The sequence below is a fragment of the Physcomitrium patens genome, chromosome 1, assembly GCF_059467195.1.
Source record: "Physcomitrium patens ecotype Gransden chromosome 1, ASM5946719v1, whole genome shotgun sequence".
NCBI classification, from domain to species: Eukaryota; Viridiplantae; Streptophyta; class Bryopsida; order Funariales; family Funariaceae; genus Physcomitrium; species Physcomitrium patens.
In genome coordinates, this window is record NC_143410.1 from 15,324,073 (window position 1) to 15,340,639 (window position 16,567).

Genomic DNA, 16,567 nt, shown 5'->3' on the forward strand with positions numbered 1-16,567 from the left:
TAAAGATGTAAGATTATATTCCAAGATAGAAAAGTATATATTTCACACTATTTAAGTTGACTTCTTAGGATATATAATTTCAAATGATGTCATTATGATGGATTCAAAGAAAGTCTAAAACATCATAAATTAGATTGTTTCAAAAATAATAAGAAATTTTTAATTTTCATTGAAAATTTTCAATTATTATCAAATCTTCATTAAGATTTTTTCTCAAGTTGTAGCTCTACTTACAAGTTTGACTTGTAAAAAAACTTACGTGGAATAAATCCACGTGCTTGAATTGTTGCCAAATCCATTAGAGCATGTTTCTATTAAGATTTAATTTCAAGAGAACTTATTGACTAAAAAAACAATAAGGTTTGTTAGATGTACTTATCTTATATCAAAAAAAGGATATACATCCTTTAATCAATAACAAATCATTCTTTTGAAACAAAAATAATTATATCTTTTAATAATAAAATCAACATTAATTATAAATTCATTTTTTTTAAGCAAGTTCAATCAAGTATGTCCTTTAATTCTTTTATTCATGATATTAAGAATAATTCTTTTAAATCTCATAATATTTATAAGTTTAAATTTTAAAATAATTTATTTTATTTTAAAAAATACCTATATATTTCAAAAGATGAAGCAAATTATGAGCATTTCAAACTCATCATGTTTTTCCAAGTAGAAGATATTTTAGATATAACAAGACCTTAGAATTAATCTCAAAAGTTTTTTAGCAACCTTAAATGTGAAAGGTAATCAAAAGTTTTGTACAATCATGTAATATATATTCAAGGTCAAAAACTCCTTGTCATCAATCTTATGGACTTTTACAACCACTATGTATATCAAAACAATCATAATCTTTTATTTTTATGGATTTTATTACAAATCTTTTAACCTCAAGTTCATATAGTTCTATATTTATGATAATAGATTATTTCACTACGATGGCTCATTTTCTATTATATAAAAAATCTATCCCATATAAAAAAATAACTAAATAGTTTTTTAATCATATATATCATTATTAAAAATTTAAAAAAGATATTATATCCAATAGAGGAATCTAATTTGTATCAAAGTTTTTTAGAATATTTTTTAAGATATTGAAGATAGATATAAAATTATCTTTGGCTTTTCATCCTTAAATTAATGAATAAATAGAATGAATAAATTAAATTGTAGAACAATATTTACAATGTATCATCAACTATCATCAAGATGATTAGATAATTCTTTTGCTATTGGAATTTTTTTTATAATATTAAAATATATTCTTTTATTCAATAATTTTTTATTAATTATGGTTATCATCTATAATTTGATAATTTTAATTTAACAATAGTTAATAATCTAGTAGCAAAAGATTTAAAAAATTATTTATTAGAGTTATATGCATCAATAAAGGCATAATTAAAAGAAGCTTATAAGCAACAAAGACCAATGTAGATGTTGATTATAAAAAAAATCTCAATTCCATGTTGGCAATAAGATATGATTACTTTGTTGTAACATTAGAACTAATTATTCTTATGATAAATTAGATTATTATAGACTTAGATCATATTTTATTTATAAAAAAATTAATTCAATTGCTTATTGATTATACCTAGCAAAGTTATGAAGATCCATCTCATGTTTCCATATATTTCTTCTTGAGCCATATGAGACAATAAATATCTCCAAAAAAAGAAAAAAATTATCTCATCTTGTAGAAATAGATGATAATTAAAAGTTTAAAATTCAAAAAGTATTAGACTCAAGGTGGCATTGGCTTAGGTTAAAATATCTTGTATATTAACATAGATATGATATTAGTAAATGCACATATGAATCAACTAAGAATTTTATAAATACAACAGAGAAGGTCAAAGCTTTTTATTGACAATATCCATTAAAAACAAGATGAAGAGTACAAAAAATTTGTGTTATAAAAGAAATAAAGTTTAATAGAGATTGTATTATATCTTCTATCTTTGATTGTAGTTTTTTTATATTTGTAATGATATAGAGATAGAGAATTAATAACTAACAGATTCAACTAAAGAAGTATTGTTTGATGAGTTATGAAACAAGATATTATAATTGTCATAATTTTTAAGATGACATAATAGAAATGAAGACTCTCAAGAATGACATGTTTTTTTTTTGAATAAATGGTGAAATATAATGCATTTGATATCACAACATTCAAAAAGACTCTCAATATTTTGTGATATTAATGGAGGTAGGAATCAGTCTTCTTAATATTTCTAATATTTTGTTTGAAAGAAGTTATGAAGGCCTTAATAATGTTCAAATACCAAGGTAGTCTTTTTGCCTTACTATAAGACACTATTGATGGTTGAGAGGATCCATCAACTACCTTCAAAGGAAACAAAGTTCATATTATGTAGCAAATATAATTTGTTGCATCTTGGACTTCTTCAATATGTGATAATTGCTCCTCATAGAACTTGCTTCTAAAAGAAGAAATATTGTCAAAGACATCCATATTTATTCTAATAATTATTCGAATAATAAAAATATATAAAAATAAATAAAATTAAATAAATTTGATAATATCTTATAGAAAAGCTTCTTAAAAGCAATATAGATGTAGCTTTTCCTTTACAAATGTCTACAAGTGATTGGTGGAATTAAATCCTAGCTAATAAATTGGCCATGTATTATACATATTAGAGACTTGAGGTACAAATTGGATATGTGGTACATATATAAAAAACTTGTCTTACAAGTTAGATACGTATTGTAGAAATTGGGCACTTATTGGAGGTTCTACAAAACATTGCCACATAGTTCTTAGTTAAATAGTATATATAAAAGCAAGAGTAAAGACTTCATCTCTCTTATCAACTGATTTTTTGCTTCTAATATAGTTTCAAGGGTCTTTAGTTTTCTTATCTTTTGGCAATAGCCATTCTAGTTTCATCTTAAATATACATCTATATATATAATTATCATCTTTTTTTAAAAAAATATCACTTCTTTATTTTTATTTATTGTTTCTTGTCTCTAACAATATCTTAATAATATATTAATATTATTCTTTTAAACACATTCTTAAACTTATGATATTTGATAGCTAAATCTCTTTTAATTTTATTGATTGAGGTTCTTCATTATGTAATATAAACTACAAAAATTATATTGTTTTTGGCTTCTCATATAAAAAACTACATTTTAAATGTCAAATTTTTATTTTTATTTAATTTTTTCTTTTAAACAGTATATTCTTTAAAAAAAATATATATTTTGACCAATCTATTATCAAATTAAGTGATTCAAATTTTAAAGGTCCAAAAATAATAAAACTTGAAGCAAATTGGATGACATTTAAAATAATATTTGACATTTGATTTGCCACTATTACTTCAAAATGTGAAAAATTTTCAAAAAGCCTTATTCAACTAATTATCTACCAATAATTAAAATATTTTTTGGATTTTATTTTAATAATTAGTATTTTTTTTTATTTACAAAGTCTTTATTTTTGCATTAAGGTCTGAAAGTATTTTCAATTATCTTCATATTAATTTTTAATAGATATATAAATCATAAAACATAATGCAAGTTTAATATATGAAAAAAATAATAAAAATAAACTTATAATATCTAATTATATAGTTTCTAAGATAATTGGATCTTATTGATTTTCAAGAAATTTTTCTTATTAATTGATGATGTGCAATAAAATCCAAAGTAATCTTTTTTAAAAAAATACTATTTTCTTTATTTTTATTCTTTAGTAAGTATTTAAATTTAGTTGCATCAATTTATATTAAATATTCTTATTCCTATAAGTCATTACTATTAGTACTAGAAATTATTAATATAATTTTTTGATATATATATATATATATATATATATATATATATATATATATATATTTCAATTATTTAATAAATTCACTAAAAATATTAAAATTTGGAATTACTAAAAAAATAAATCTTTTATATCATCTTTGAAATTAAGAAAAATAATTTAACAATAAGATTTTTTATTTTAATTAATAATACCTATTATTCATTTAAAATTAATATATACATATATATATATATATATATATATAAATATAAAATTTTAGAGGTAATATTTCAAAAATATATATATTATTTTCCATTATTTTTTTAAGTCTAATTCATATTTTAATAAAAAAATATTTCAGAGTTTTTTAGAAATTCAAAATTTCTTTCTAACAAGGATACAAACCTGGTTAATATTAAAAAATTTAAAAGAATTACTAAATTTTTTACTTTGGTATCTGCATAGGATATCTTAAATGATGCAAGTATAGAAATAATTGTGCTAGTTGAATAAAGCTTAAAAAAACAAAACAAAACAAAAAAAGAAGAAAAAAAAAAAAAAAACAAAACAAAACAAAACAAAACAAAAAAGAAAAAACAAAAACAAAAACAAAACAAAACAAAAAAAAACAAAAACAAAAACAAAAACAAAACAAAACAAAACAAATCTTGTTTTATTAAACTTATCTAGCATATTATTCTTTGGATATTTTGTTAAAAGCTAATAACTTTCATTAAAGTGTTGATACTATTGTATTATTTTTAAAATATAATTTATCTAATTTTAACTTATTTAGAATAATTTAATTGTTTTAGTTGCGGTGTATTAAAATGAAAATTTGTAATTTTTTTATCGTCATTTATAAATCATCTAGTGCCATGATAATATATTTAAATGTGTCTACTATAGCAAAATAAAAAAATATATATAAATATATTATTTTTTTTGAAATTTATAATTAAAATATTCTAATTAATTTAACCACTATATTTTTTAAAAAATATATTAATATAATAATTTTAAGAAAAATTTAAAATAATATCTCTATGAATAAATAAGTTTGAAAGTTTTAAAAATAGTGGTGTTTATTGAAACATAGTTTTTTTTTTTCTAATCTTTTTTAAAAATATTACTATATTCTATGAAAGCTTGATGAAGAGATTCTAAGACATGAAGATTTTTATAGACATTTAACTAATTTTTTGTAAGAATTTATACTTGAATGAAAAAAAAAATTAAAAATCTTGTGCAATTATAGAAGCTTATGGAAGACCATAAAGATACTTAAAGACTTCTAAACTACAAAGAACCTATTTTGAAATCTTATGGAGTATTTTAGAAGATTGTAGACATTTTTAGAGATCTATGAAAAATAGTGTAAGATCCAAAAGAATTCTGAATAATTCTTATATTATCAAGAATTTATAGAAAATATTTAATGTATGCATATGATATCAAAAACATTATCAAGTGAATTGTATAATTACTATTAAAGAGGTTCTTTATAAAATCTTATTTTGAAAATCCTTTCAAAAAAAATTAAATTCATAATAATAATAAATTATTACCATTATTGTTATAATATAAAAAAAACATGGGTTTCTTGTTGAATAAAATATTATTTGGGTTTTTTTGAATTTGTATCAATACTGAAAGACAACTTTCTTTTAGGAAAGACGACAATATACAATTTGATTGTGCAATACAAAACAACGTTAAAATGATTCAATAATAAACAAAAGTTTACATGTAAAAAGGTTGGAAATTCTAAAAAAGATTAATGCCAACAAAGGCAATCACTGGAATGTAGAAATTCAAGCACGAGTGCATAAACATTCTGTGCAACATTAAAATCCACATAAAACACCAAATTACATTCAAGTAAAAGGAGAAAATTGCAAAGTAAGAAAGTAATGAACATCTAAAAAATGAGCAGATGCTCACAATGTCCACAAACTAGATTTTCGGTGATTTTACACACACACGCCGCAGATGCAGACGATGGCGGTATGACGTACTTATCACCAATTGTGAGATTGACAGGGTCAACCCCCCCCCCCCCAATACTCGTCATCAAAGGAGAAGCCTCACCGACTACAGACAAACACATGCGACCCACCAACACAAGGTGGCGGTGCAGCGGCGTGGACCCCGGGCCGGGGGGCAGAAGATCCGGGCCCGCGATGCGAAAGGGGGCAGGGGGCCAGGGGGGTGGTCCAGTGGAGCAAAGGCGTCGAGCAGAGGGGGAGTCGGGGAAGGGAAGAGAATGGGAGCGAAGCCCCCGTTTGCGAGCGAGGCCTTGCGAGGGAGGGAGGCATACCAGCGACACCACAGTACCAACACACCACACCACACGACGAGGCTCGCCTCGATCGCTGCCGCTCCGCTTTCCCCCTTCCTTCCTTGTCCACCTCACTCTGCTTCCGATCCTCGCCGCTTTGCGTCGCGCGGTGGAGTGTGGCGAAAGGCGCCCGCGCCGGAGTCTCGACGGAGGATCGCGGTTGAGTCGATGGAAGCGGAGCGGCGGAATGGTCGTCGCAGGAATTGAGGCTCGGAGGTTTAGATAGGGATATGGAAGCCGGGGCGGGAATGGGACGAGATGCGGCGGTGTCCAAGAGCGAGGCCAACGGGAAGAGCAGCAGCAGCAGCGCCAACGGGAGCGCCAACGGGGAGGCGGTAGGAGGAGAGAACATAGAGGAGATGCCATCGTCTTCCCCATCTGCTGCGCAAGCAGTGGCGGGGCGGCAGCAGGTGGCGATGGCCACGTTGCCGCGACCCGCGCCAGCGTTCCGAATGGTGAGCGCCGTGATCGAGAAGAAGGAGGATGGACCGGGGCCGCGTTGCGGGCACACGTTGACGGCCGTGGCAGCGGTTGGGGAGGAAGGGACGCCGGGATACGTCGGTCCGAGATTGATTTTGTTCGGGGGCGCGACTGCGTTGGAGGGGAATTCGTCCGCCGCGGGCGGACCTCAGACTGCTGCTGCTGGTGCCGGCATTCGTAAGATTTCGAGCTCTGTTTTGCCTCCCTCTCTCATTTTCGATTGTTTTAGAGCCTCATGGACGGGGTTCGGTTGTTGTATCGAGTTGTCGAATTAGCGTTGGGCATTGAAATTTCTCTCCCCTTAGCCGAAAAGCGTAGGCGCACAGATTTGCATCGCGGAAGGGAGCGCTGAGAATCCCGGATGTTGAGTGTCTGAGGAACAAGAGCAGCTCACAGCTCGTGTTGAGCGGCAGCTGGCTGGTTGCGAAGATTTTTCTAGGGCTAAGAGTGTGATATTTTAGGGGTGAATACGAAGGTGAGCGTTTCGAGGAAGCCTAAAGTTCTAGAGGAGGGGCCGTGTTTTATGATTACTGTTTTGAGTACAATGGCGGAGCCGGTATGAGAAGAACCTGTAGCTCATTGGACGGATTCGCCAACCCGGTTTCCCTTCATGAGTGGACTTTGAGGATTTTGAAGGCGTGACGATTGGAAGGCTGGATTACTGCTGTAATGGAGGGCTTTGGCGGTTAATTTCAATGGTCGATCGTTTTGAATAGGCTACGATGGTGCTGCGTGTGCAGATCTGTTTAGGTTTTGGCACTATTTTAGTCAAGGGACTTGGAATGTGTTGGACTTGTAGAGGTTGAAGCGGAGTTTTGAGCGGGATAGGAGATTGAGCGTTTCAAGAAGCACTTGGTGTTGATTCACGCCCTATGATCCGTTCGACCCTCGCAGCTCTATTCCGCGGTGAAGTTTTAGTTCTGTATTTGAATTCGTATCCCATAGCAATCACTCATAGAAGCTTGTCAGCGCTAGGGCTTAAACCTCATACCCTAAGAAACGGTGGGTACGGAGAAGATTCAGGTGCTGATGGTAATACTGAATTACCAGAACCGCATAAGTCCGGCATATCCTGTACCGTGAGCATCTTTGCAAATCCCTGCAGATGGTAGTTTAGTTCCGAAGGTCAGTGTCCTCTGGAGTTAGCAAGACTGTTGGGAGATGTCGTTCGCAATCCTGGATAGATAGATCGGAGGATGGGCAACTGTGAGCTATGTGGGCTCCTTGGCTGTGGGTGATGGATCTCAGAGATTCAAATGCGTTGGACTTCTGCTAGGGTTCGTGACGAGAGGTGTTACTGGAGGTCGCTGCAGGAGGGGGGTTTTACGCCTCTGCTAGAGATTGACAGCAGTGTTTACAGGATATACATGGATGCAGTATGATGAGAGTGATAGTGAGACCTGCAACCTCAAAGGTTGTGGAGGTGATCGTGCGTTCCTGCTAGGATGGGCTGGTACAGTTATCGATGGTGGAATGCATGCAATGAAAAGCCCATTTGAAGTGTCGGTGGTGGAATGGAAGTTAGGCTCCTCGTCAGATTCATGTGTCGTCTTGATCTCAACTGGTCCGAGCGTGATGTTGGATGAGCGGTGAGAGGAGTTTTCTGAGATGTGTGGTTAATTTTGTGACAGGGTTGGCGGGTGCAACCGCAGACGTGCACTGTTATGACGTGACTAGCAGAAAATGGTCAAGGTGAGTGACCCAAGTTTGTGAGAGGAAGATTATGTTGCTCAGTTTTACATGTGTTGCTGTCAGAGCTCTTGTTTTTTTCTCTTACGGCGCTAGTTTTGTCTCGATTGTCGGGCTATCGAGATCCCCAAGGGCCATGGAGAGAGAAGTAACAATAGTATTGGCAGGTGGTGGGCACGCGTGTTGTATTTTGGGTCATTGTTTGTAGATGTGTAGTGATATCCTGCTTCCTTTTACTTTGTAATGAAAGTAGGGCTGTGCTGTGTCGTGCAGACTCATTCCTGTTGGGGACCCACCTTCTCCGCGAGCAGCGCATGCAGCCACAGCGGTGGGAACCATGGTTGTTATCCAGGTATGCGACCGCGTTTTATGGCTTTCCAGTGGTAATGATAGAGTTGCCAATGGCTTCTGCATTTCGCTTATTTAGTCCTGATGATCCTTCTCGTGATGTACTTCTGGTGTCTGCGGAGCACGTCGGTTTGGTTTCAAAAGTTTCATGTCTAGTTTTTGAAAGGAAACATTATAATGAGGCGTAATTTATCAGAAATTTCAGTTTCAATATTGGCACGCGATGCTTCTATCGCAAAGTGTTCCACGTTTTGGAAGACCATGGTTGATGATACTTTTGCTGAGTGAAAGGTTGTGGTTGGATGTATCTATGCTCTTGTGAGCAGGGAGGAATCGGACCGGCAGGATTGTCAACAGACGACCTTCACGTACTGGATCTAACTCAGGCGAAGCCCCGGTGGCACAGGGTGGTGGTCCAAGGAGCGGGGCCAGGGCCTCGGTATGGGCATGTGATGTCGTTGGTGGGGCAGCGGTTTCTTTTATCTATTAGTGGGAACGACGGTGAGCTGGTGCTTGGACAGGAGGGACAGTTGTGACGTTTGTGGGAAATTTTGTGTCAATTATCGTGTAACCAAGTATTAGTTTTCTCGCGGTGCGAAGTGCCGTGGTTTTCCTTGTGTTACTTGCAACAGAGTAATACGTGATCTCTGTATGGTTGTCTTCACGTCATGTTGTGTTGTGGCTTTGTACCTTCGAATATACTCGCTTACTGATCAAGGGTTGGACACAGGCAAGCGACCCCTAGCAGACGTGTGGGCTTTGGATACAGCAGCTAAGCCGTACGAGTGGAGGAAGCTTGATCCAGAGGGAGAGGGCCCTCCTCCATGCATGTAACCATCGACTCTCTGGAGATGTCTTTGTCGTCCTGAATGCCCCTCATCCGTGTGGAATGTTTGCAATGTAAATGTAGGAATAATTGTATCAGTAAGGCCACAGTGAGCCTAGGCTTATCTATGTTGTACATCTGTCTTTGCGCGCGAAAAATGGAGGGTTTTGATTTTCCTGGAAAGCTCGGCTTCCTGTGTATTAGTACCGTTTGTAATGGTGCTGTGATTTACACGTGGTGGGGCTGTTCGTCTTGAGCAAGAGAATGGTTAGAGGTTGTGTTGATAGTGAAGCATTTGATGGTTGCAGGTATGCGACTGCATGTGCGCGATCAGATGGTCTGCTTCTTCTTTGTGGTGGGAGGGACGCAAACAGCGTGGTATGCTGCGATGTGTTTAACGCTTGTGACATAAATTTGTTCCTGCGGCAGTTGAGGCATAGATGTAAGTGGGCTGTATTTTTTGAGTGAAGTGTGGAATTCGTGAGTGCAGCCCTTGGATACTGCTTACGGGCTTGCAAAACATCGAGACGGGCGGTGGGAGTGGGCAGTAGCTCCTGGAATAGCGCCATCAGCACGTTATCAGCATGCTGCGGTACGTGGCTCCATGATACTGGAGTGCTTGTGTTGCAGACAAGCGCATGTGATGCATATTAAGAAAGTGCATTTTGAGGATGCCTGTGAGCAGTATCGGCTAGGAAACTTGTTGGTGTGAAGTGTAGTCATCATAGCAAGGCAGAGGAATTAACCCAACAACCTCGGTTGTGTTAAGTCATGCGGCCATTCATCTTCGTTTGGTTGTAACGCTTGATTGATAGCAAGAATTTTGTTCGACAAGGGTGTACAAAGCGTTGTGACTGAGAAGTTGCAACTTGAGGGTGGATTCATTAGTCTTCTGCCTGAAATGGCTTTGGTCGAAATTGGTTTTCTTGGTATGTCGTCCATGTCTCTCACTCTAGTAGTGCATTGTTTTGACAGGTTTTTGTGAATGCTAGGCTCCATGTTTCTGGGGGCGCCTTAGGAGGAGGTCGTATGGTTGAAGATGAGTCCAGTGTTGCAGGTTGGGTGAATTTCTCTTTTTTGCCAGGCACTGAAGCGATGGCACGTTGAATCATAGTATTATGTGGAGAATGGCTCTTTTCTTTGCATTTTTCAGTGAAGTTGTAAATTGTGCAGATATGTGATGAATGGAGAGCCATTGTTGTTGCAATGTTTACACGGCTCTTTCAGTTGCGTGTAATGTGCATTGTTTAGGCTGTTTGGCAGTACAATGAGACGGACATCTTTTTTTGTTGGTGGTGTGCGCAGTATTAGATACAGCTGCCGGTGTATGGTGCGATAAGAAGGCGGTAGTGAATAGTCCACGATCTGGGAGGTTTTCTCAGGACGTGGCTGGTGGGGATGCTATCCTTGAGCTGACCAGACGATGTCGACATGCAGCAGCGTCCGTTGGTGACCATATTTATTTGTATGGTGGTCTAAGAGGAGGTGCTCTTCTTTAACGGAATTTTATTGCTCTAGGAAGTGAAACTGAATTTGATCTGCAATTTGAGATTTTTTGTTTTTTTTTTTTTTTTTTTGTGCAAGTGTTGTGACAACGCGTGTGTGATAATGTCGTAGTTTATGGAGATCCTCAATTTCCTTCGGGAAACTTCAGCTGTCGAGTAGGTGCGTAATTTGATCTAGACAGTTGTGGTATTGATTCAGCTGTTGTGGTGTTTCTGTACAGGTGTTTTGTTGGATGATTTGTTAGTAGCAGAGGATCTAGCTGCTGCAGAAACGACGTCAGCAGCATTGCATCAGGCTGCTCTGCATTCGTCAGCGCCTTCATCTCAGCCTAATAGTATTTCCAGTGCCAAAGCTGTTGGTGATGGGCGACAGAAGACGGCAGATGGGTCAGTTATGATGGGGAGCCCCGTAGCAGCGCCTGCAGCCGGAGATGCAACGATGGATATCAGTACAGAGAATGCCTTGGCTCATGGACATCGGTGAGTGTTTTGCGTTTGGACTTTGGAGAGGATGCTCAGCGTTCTGCCCTCTTTTTCCCGTTTCGCCTCGCGTGCAAACCTAGTGGTTGGATGTTCTCCTCTCTTGGTCTGATGTTTCTCGAATGTGTCCGTTTAGATCCAGCAGGGATGCCCCAGGGTGATTATGTAGGATCTTGGGGTCGATAAGTTCGCCTGAGTTTGTCAACGTTCTGAAAGGCTGGATGTATTTTTCAGGAGCGAGAGAAAAGGAGTAGAGTCACTGGTAGAGGCATCGGCAGCAGAAGCAGAGGCTATCAGCAATGCGCTGAAGGCGGCAGAAGCGAAAGCTGCAGCGTGTCGAGATACGAATGAGGACGTTGAGGATGGAGCCCCGGATAGGGATCGTGGCGCGGAAGCCACTCCAAGTGGCGAATCACCCATGACACCTGCAGCAGGTTCAATGGGATTGAACAAGTTGGCTCATGCGGATGGAGCCCTTACTACACCACCTACAGGCGTCAGGCTTCATCACAGAGCAGTAAGGACCTGAACATTGTGGTTGCTGTGCATAGTGAGGCAGAGCAGTTGAATTGGAAGTAGGACTTTTTTGAATGAACTTGGCATTGAGAAAGTGTTGCTTGCAAAGACGTTTTTTTGGGAGTGCATGGGTGTATGTAGGCTGTAAGTTGAAGGAGAATTGAATTGAATGCGGAGGTGGAGGCAAAACCGAGCTCGCAACGGTGATGTTTGATATGCCGCATGGCAATATGCAATAATTATGGTGAGTGATATGGTTGTCCATCGGGTTGATGTGATGGGCGTGCGGCTGCAGGTAGTGGTGGCAGCTGAATCTGGAGGTGCGTTGGGAGGGCTGGTCAGGCAGCTATCTATCGACCAATTTGAGAACGAAGGTCGGCGAGTTAGTTATGGAACTACCCCAAATAGTGCGATGTTAGCAAGGCGGCTTCTCGACCGTCAAATGTCTATGGCTAGTGTTCAGAAGAAGGTGAGTTGTTTGCGATTCCATCTTTGTAGTATTGTGGGGGAGGAAAAAAAAAATGCGGAGCAGAGTGATCTTGAACGGGGTCCAGTTCATGTATGTGGAGTCATTCATGGCGCAGTTGTATTCGTTGTTGTCAGGTGTTGGCGTACTTGCTGAAGCCTCGAGGTTGGAAGCCGCCTGTAAAGAGGCAATTTTTCATGGACTGCAACGAGATTGCTGAGCTTTGTGATGCGGCGGAACGATTGTTTAGTCAAGAATCAAGTGTGTTGCAAATAAGAGCTCCTGTGAAGATATTTGGAGATCTTCATGGACAATTTGGTGATTTGATGCGTCTGTTCGATGAATATGGATCTCCTTCTACAGCAGGAGACATTACGTGAGTATTTGGGTGTAACTGGGTTTCTATCCAAAGTGTTTCTGTTAGCAGTTGGGTTTTGATAGGCGTGTTGGCTCCTGGGTGATTGTGGATGGGGATGTGTGTTTCTTCAATTTAGTGATGGGGAGGCATGGTTGGAATCACTGACCTTTTGGGCACATGCAGTTGCTTATTGGAAGAGGAAGCAATGTTTCGATATCTGTCGATGTGGATCTAATTTGATTCGGAGGGAGCTTCGGTCGTGGGTTGTAAATGCAAGTTGCGTGTAGTTAGGTGATGGCTAACTACGTGGTGTGTTAAACTTGCAGATATATTGATTATCTTTTCTTGGGAGATTATGTTGATCGGGGGCAGCATAGCTTAGAAACTATCACTCTTTTACTTGCTCTGAAGGTACGATTCTATCTGCTATTCATTTATACCTATCCCCGCCCCCCCCCCCCCCCCCGTTAGTGCACACCAATAGGTCTAAAGCCTATTCCTGGGTTCAGCTACTAAGGTGGCTAGTAGCTCCCAGGCTTGGGGGTTTTACATATTTCTCGCATCGTTCTGGTAGTATCGCACTTGAGGAATTAAGAAAGTGCATGGTGGGACCTATCAGTAGACGGTATCTCGACTTGTAATGCACCGCGGGCCCCTATCCATGTTAAACCTGGCAGAGTTGACCTCTGGAGTGTTGAACACCAGGGGTGCATGGGGCTAGGTTTCACCAATTTGGAGTTCAAGAATGAATTGGTAGATCCTTGATTAGAGCAATACGGTCGTTTTAAGCTATTTTCAGCATTATGAGGATGCGTAGAAAGTTCGTCGGTCGCCCCCTGGCCGAAGGAAAGGAGGGAAAAAGAAAAGCCCAAATAGTCTTGGTGAGGGGCTGGACATTAGGACCCTCTGATAAAGAGGGTAATGGGGTGTTGGTTCCTCAGATTTCTGACCTGTATTTAAGTCGTTGACACAGGTAAGGTGGCTTGTGTTGTTTGGCAGATTGAGTATCCAAATAATGTACATCTTATTCGTGGAAATCATGAAGCTGCTGATATAAATGCTCTGTTTGGGTTTCGCATCGAATGCATCGAGCGTATGGTACGTCGGCATTCGAACCATTTTAGGGGGTTGTGTAATTTGCAGCATGCAGCCATGTTTACGCTGAGGAGTTTGCTCTGTGGGTTGCTGTAGCTCTGCAGTACCTCGTTGTGCACATTTGGACATTTTGTGCGGTGCACTTGCACATCGAAGTTTTAATATGAGAAATGGGTTGTCAAATTTTGAGTATAAACCATGAGTGGGTGAAGTTAGACGAGCCTTCCATTAGGATTGTGTAGAGCGCTTTTCACATTCTTGCTGTTCGTGTGCGTTTGAGATACTAGACGACATTATGTCGATTACATTGCTGCTACTTGCATCATGTAAAGAGTAATCACGTTTCATGCAGGATGGTTGGACGGTCTGTCGGTAGGATTTGGTGTAGTTGGTGTAGTACTCATTTGATACTGGCATGGTGATGCTTAGGGTGAGCGTGATGGAATATGGGCTTGGCAACGCATCAACCAACTGTTCAACTGGCTGCCGCTTGCTGCCCTTATAGAGAAGAAGATTATCTGCATGCATGGAGGAATCGGGAGATCGATCAATCACCTACATCAAATTGAATCCCTGCAACGGCCCATCACTATGGAAGCGGGCTCTGTTGTGCTTATGGACCTTCTTTGGTACGGTGTCATATCTCTTCAGTACGGATACTAATTCTTGTGCGAAGAGTCTAATTCTGTCGCGATGTGCCGATATGATCGTCCGCGAATCGCTCAAGTAGCATGCAACGAAGGTGCAGCATACAATCATGTGGCAAGTGCCGATCTGAGCAACAATGGTGGTTTTTGCAGGTCTGATCCAACAGAGAATGATAGTGTGGAGGGCCTGCGACCAAACGCACGAGGCCCAGGGCTAGTGACCTTTGGGGTGAGTTGTAGCTCCACTGATTCTCGGTGTTGATTCGCGTGAAGCGGTTGTGACTCGCGCTTCGTCTGACTGTCGATGATTGAAGTACGTAGGGAATTCTGGAATTCCATTTGCTCATATTCCTGATGTGGTCTGTTGCAGCCGGACCGTGTCATGGAGTTTTGTAAAAATAATGACCTTCAACTTATTGTGCGGGCACATGAGTGCGTGATGGACGGGTTTGAGCGTTTTGCTCAAGGGCACCTAATTACTCTGTTTTCTGCTACGAATTACTGCGGTAAGGATGGAGGTTTGCCATATTGGATACACGCATAGGCTTTGAGGGTGTTCTTAGTTTTGTATCGCTCCAGTTGGTTTAAACTTAGGTCTGAGCCTATGAAAGTATGGACATGACTAGCAGTAGGTGCATGAAAGTGCAGTGTAGCGTGAGACGGTGCTGCTGTTAAGAAGCAGAAGTTTGGTATGTGTTAAAACTATTTGAATGAGACTTCTGGCTGTGGCGAGTTTGTGCGACTTGATATCCTACCAGTTTTACTGAGCGATTTCAATACTGTTTGTGGTTGATACTAGGCACTGCCAACAATGCGGGTGCAATTTTGGTTTTGGGAAGGGACTTGGTGGTGGTGCCGAAGCTAATCCATCCCATCCCTCCTGCCATCACGTCCCCTGAATCGTCACCAGAGCGGCATCTTGAAGACACGTGGATGCAGGTATTTGCGTGTTGTGCAATCTATCCTGCTTTGTTCGTTTAGTTATTTTTGTTATGTTATGTTTTGTTTTTTGTTTTTCTTTTTGGAGTGATGACTTCTTGCTGTTTCTAGCTGTGTGTTTTTGAAGTCCATGTTCCAAGTGCAGTGGGCATGCCAAGCCCCAAGTCTTACGGAAGGTGGGACATAAGATAAAGTGTGTGTTTGGTCGATGGTAGCCTTTGATGTTTCCAGCAACGGTTGTATGGCCTGACAATATGGTTCGACCTGATATTGGCAGGAATTGAATGTGCAAAGGCCGCCTACTCCCACTCGAGGGCGACCGCAAGCGGGAAATGATCGGGGTTCTTTAGCCTGGATTTGATGGTTAGAGTAGATTTGGCTATATGTAGGGCAAGTCACCTTATGGTGGAGATTAGTTTGAGGATTGTAGGTTTTGTAAAGTATGCCAATGTGCACTGCTTTAGGAATAACAAGTCACTTCCGGTTCCTATTCCTGGGCTTGCATGGTCACTTCTGTTGCATTTATTTTTGTTGTACAAAATTTGGGTTTGTGAGGACTCTCAATTTTTGGGCAAGAGTCCAATATCTAATCGTATTTAGGAGGAAAAAAGGACATTTAAAAACATATAGAAACTATATCACAATTTAATGACATATAACTTTGATTGGCACAGTTCTTATAGATGGAAGTATTGACATGAAAATAGATTATCAAACATATGTTGAACGTTTCACAATATTACATTAGCAAGGTAGAGGCAATAGAAAAAATATCATGAAGAATTAGAGATTCTAAGAAGAAATAATGTCTAATAAAACTCCAATGAAATATTTTTGATTAATAATTTGATAACAACTAAGTCTATAATCATTGAGATGTCAAATCAAAAGTTGCCCTTGCAAATTTGGATATATCTTAATGCATCAAATATTTTTACTATCATTTGGTGGTGGTTGTATTTACAATTCTTATTTGATAAGAAGAGATTTTTATTTCATGTTCATGGCATTCATGTATTGTATAGTATCTAGTGATGTTATGGCATCATAATTAGTGTGGAGTTTAAGT

At 38.3% G+C, this 16,567-nt stretch overlaps 1 protein-coding gene across 1 annotated transcript; it reads left to right on the top strand.

Moving 5' to 3' along the window:
- The first annotated feature begins 6,089 nt into the window (after window positions 1-6,089).
- Window positions 6,090-15,988, top strand: LOC112287603 (serine/threonine-protein phosphatase BSL3). The gene is made up of 20 exons (XM_024530762.3): window positions 6,090-6,806; window positions 8,261-8,321; window positions 8,592-8,670; window positions 8,993-9,167; window positions 9,397-9,496; window positions 9,801-9,870; window positions 9,983-10,084; window positions 10,468-10,549; window positions 10,798-10,977; window positions 11,219-11,477; window positions 11,712-11,994; window positions 12,289-12,462; window positions 12,597-12,835; window positions 13,144-13,228; window positions 13,817-13,915; window positions 14,342-14,541; window positions 14,713-14,788; window positions 14,930-15,065; window positions 15,359-15,498; window positions 15,776-15,988. The coding sequence occupies exons 1-20, from the start codon at window positions 6,380-6,382 to the stop codon at window positions 15,857-15,859; spliced, it is 3,051 nt and encodes a 1,016-aa protein (XP_024386530.1). The 5' UTR covers window positions 6,090-6,379; the 3' UTR covers window positions 15,860-15,988.
- The last annotated feature ends 579 nt before the right edge of the window (window positions 15,989-16,567 follow it).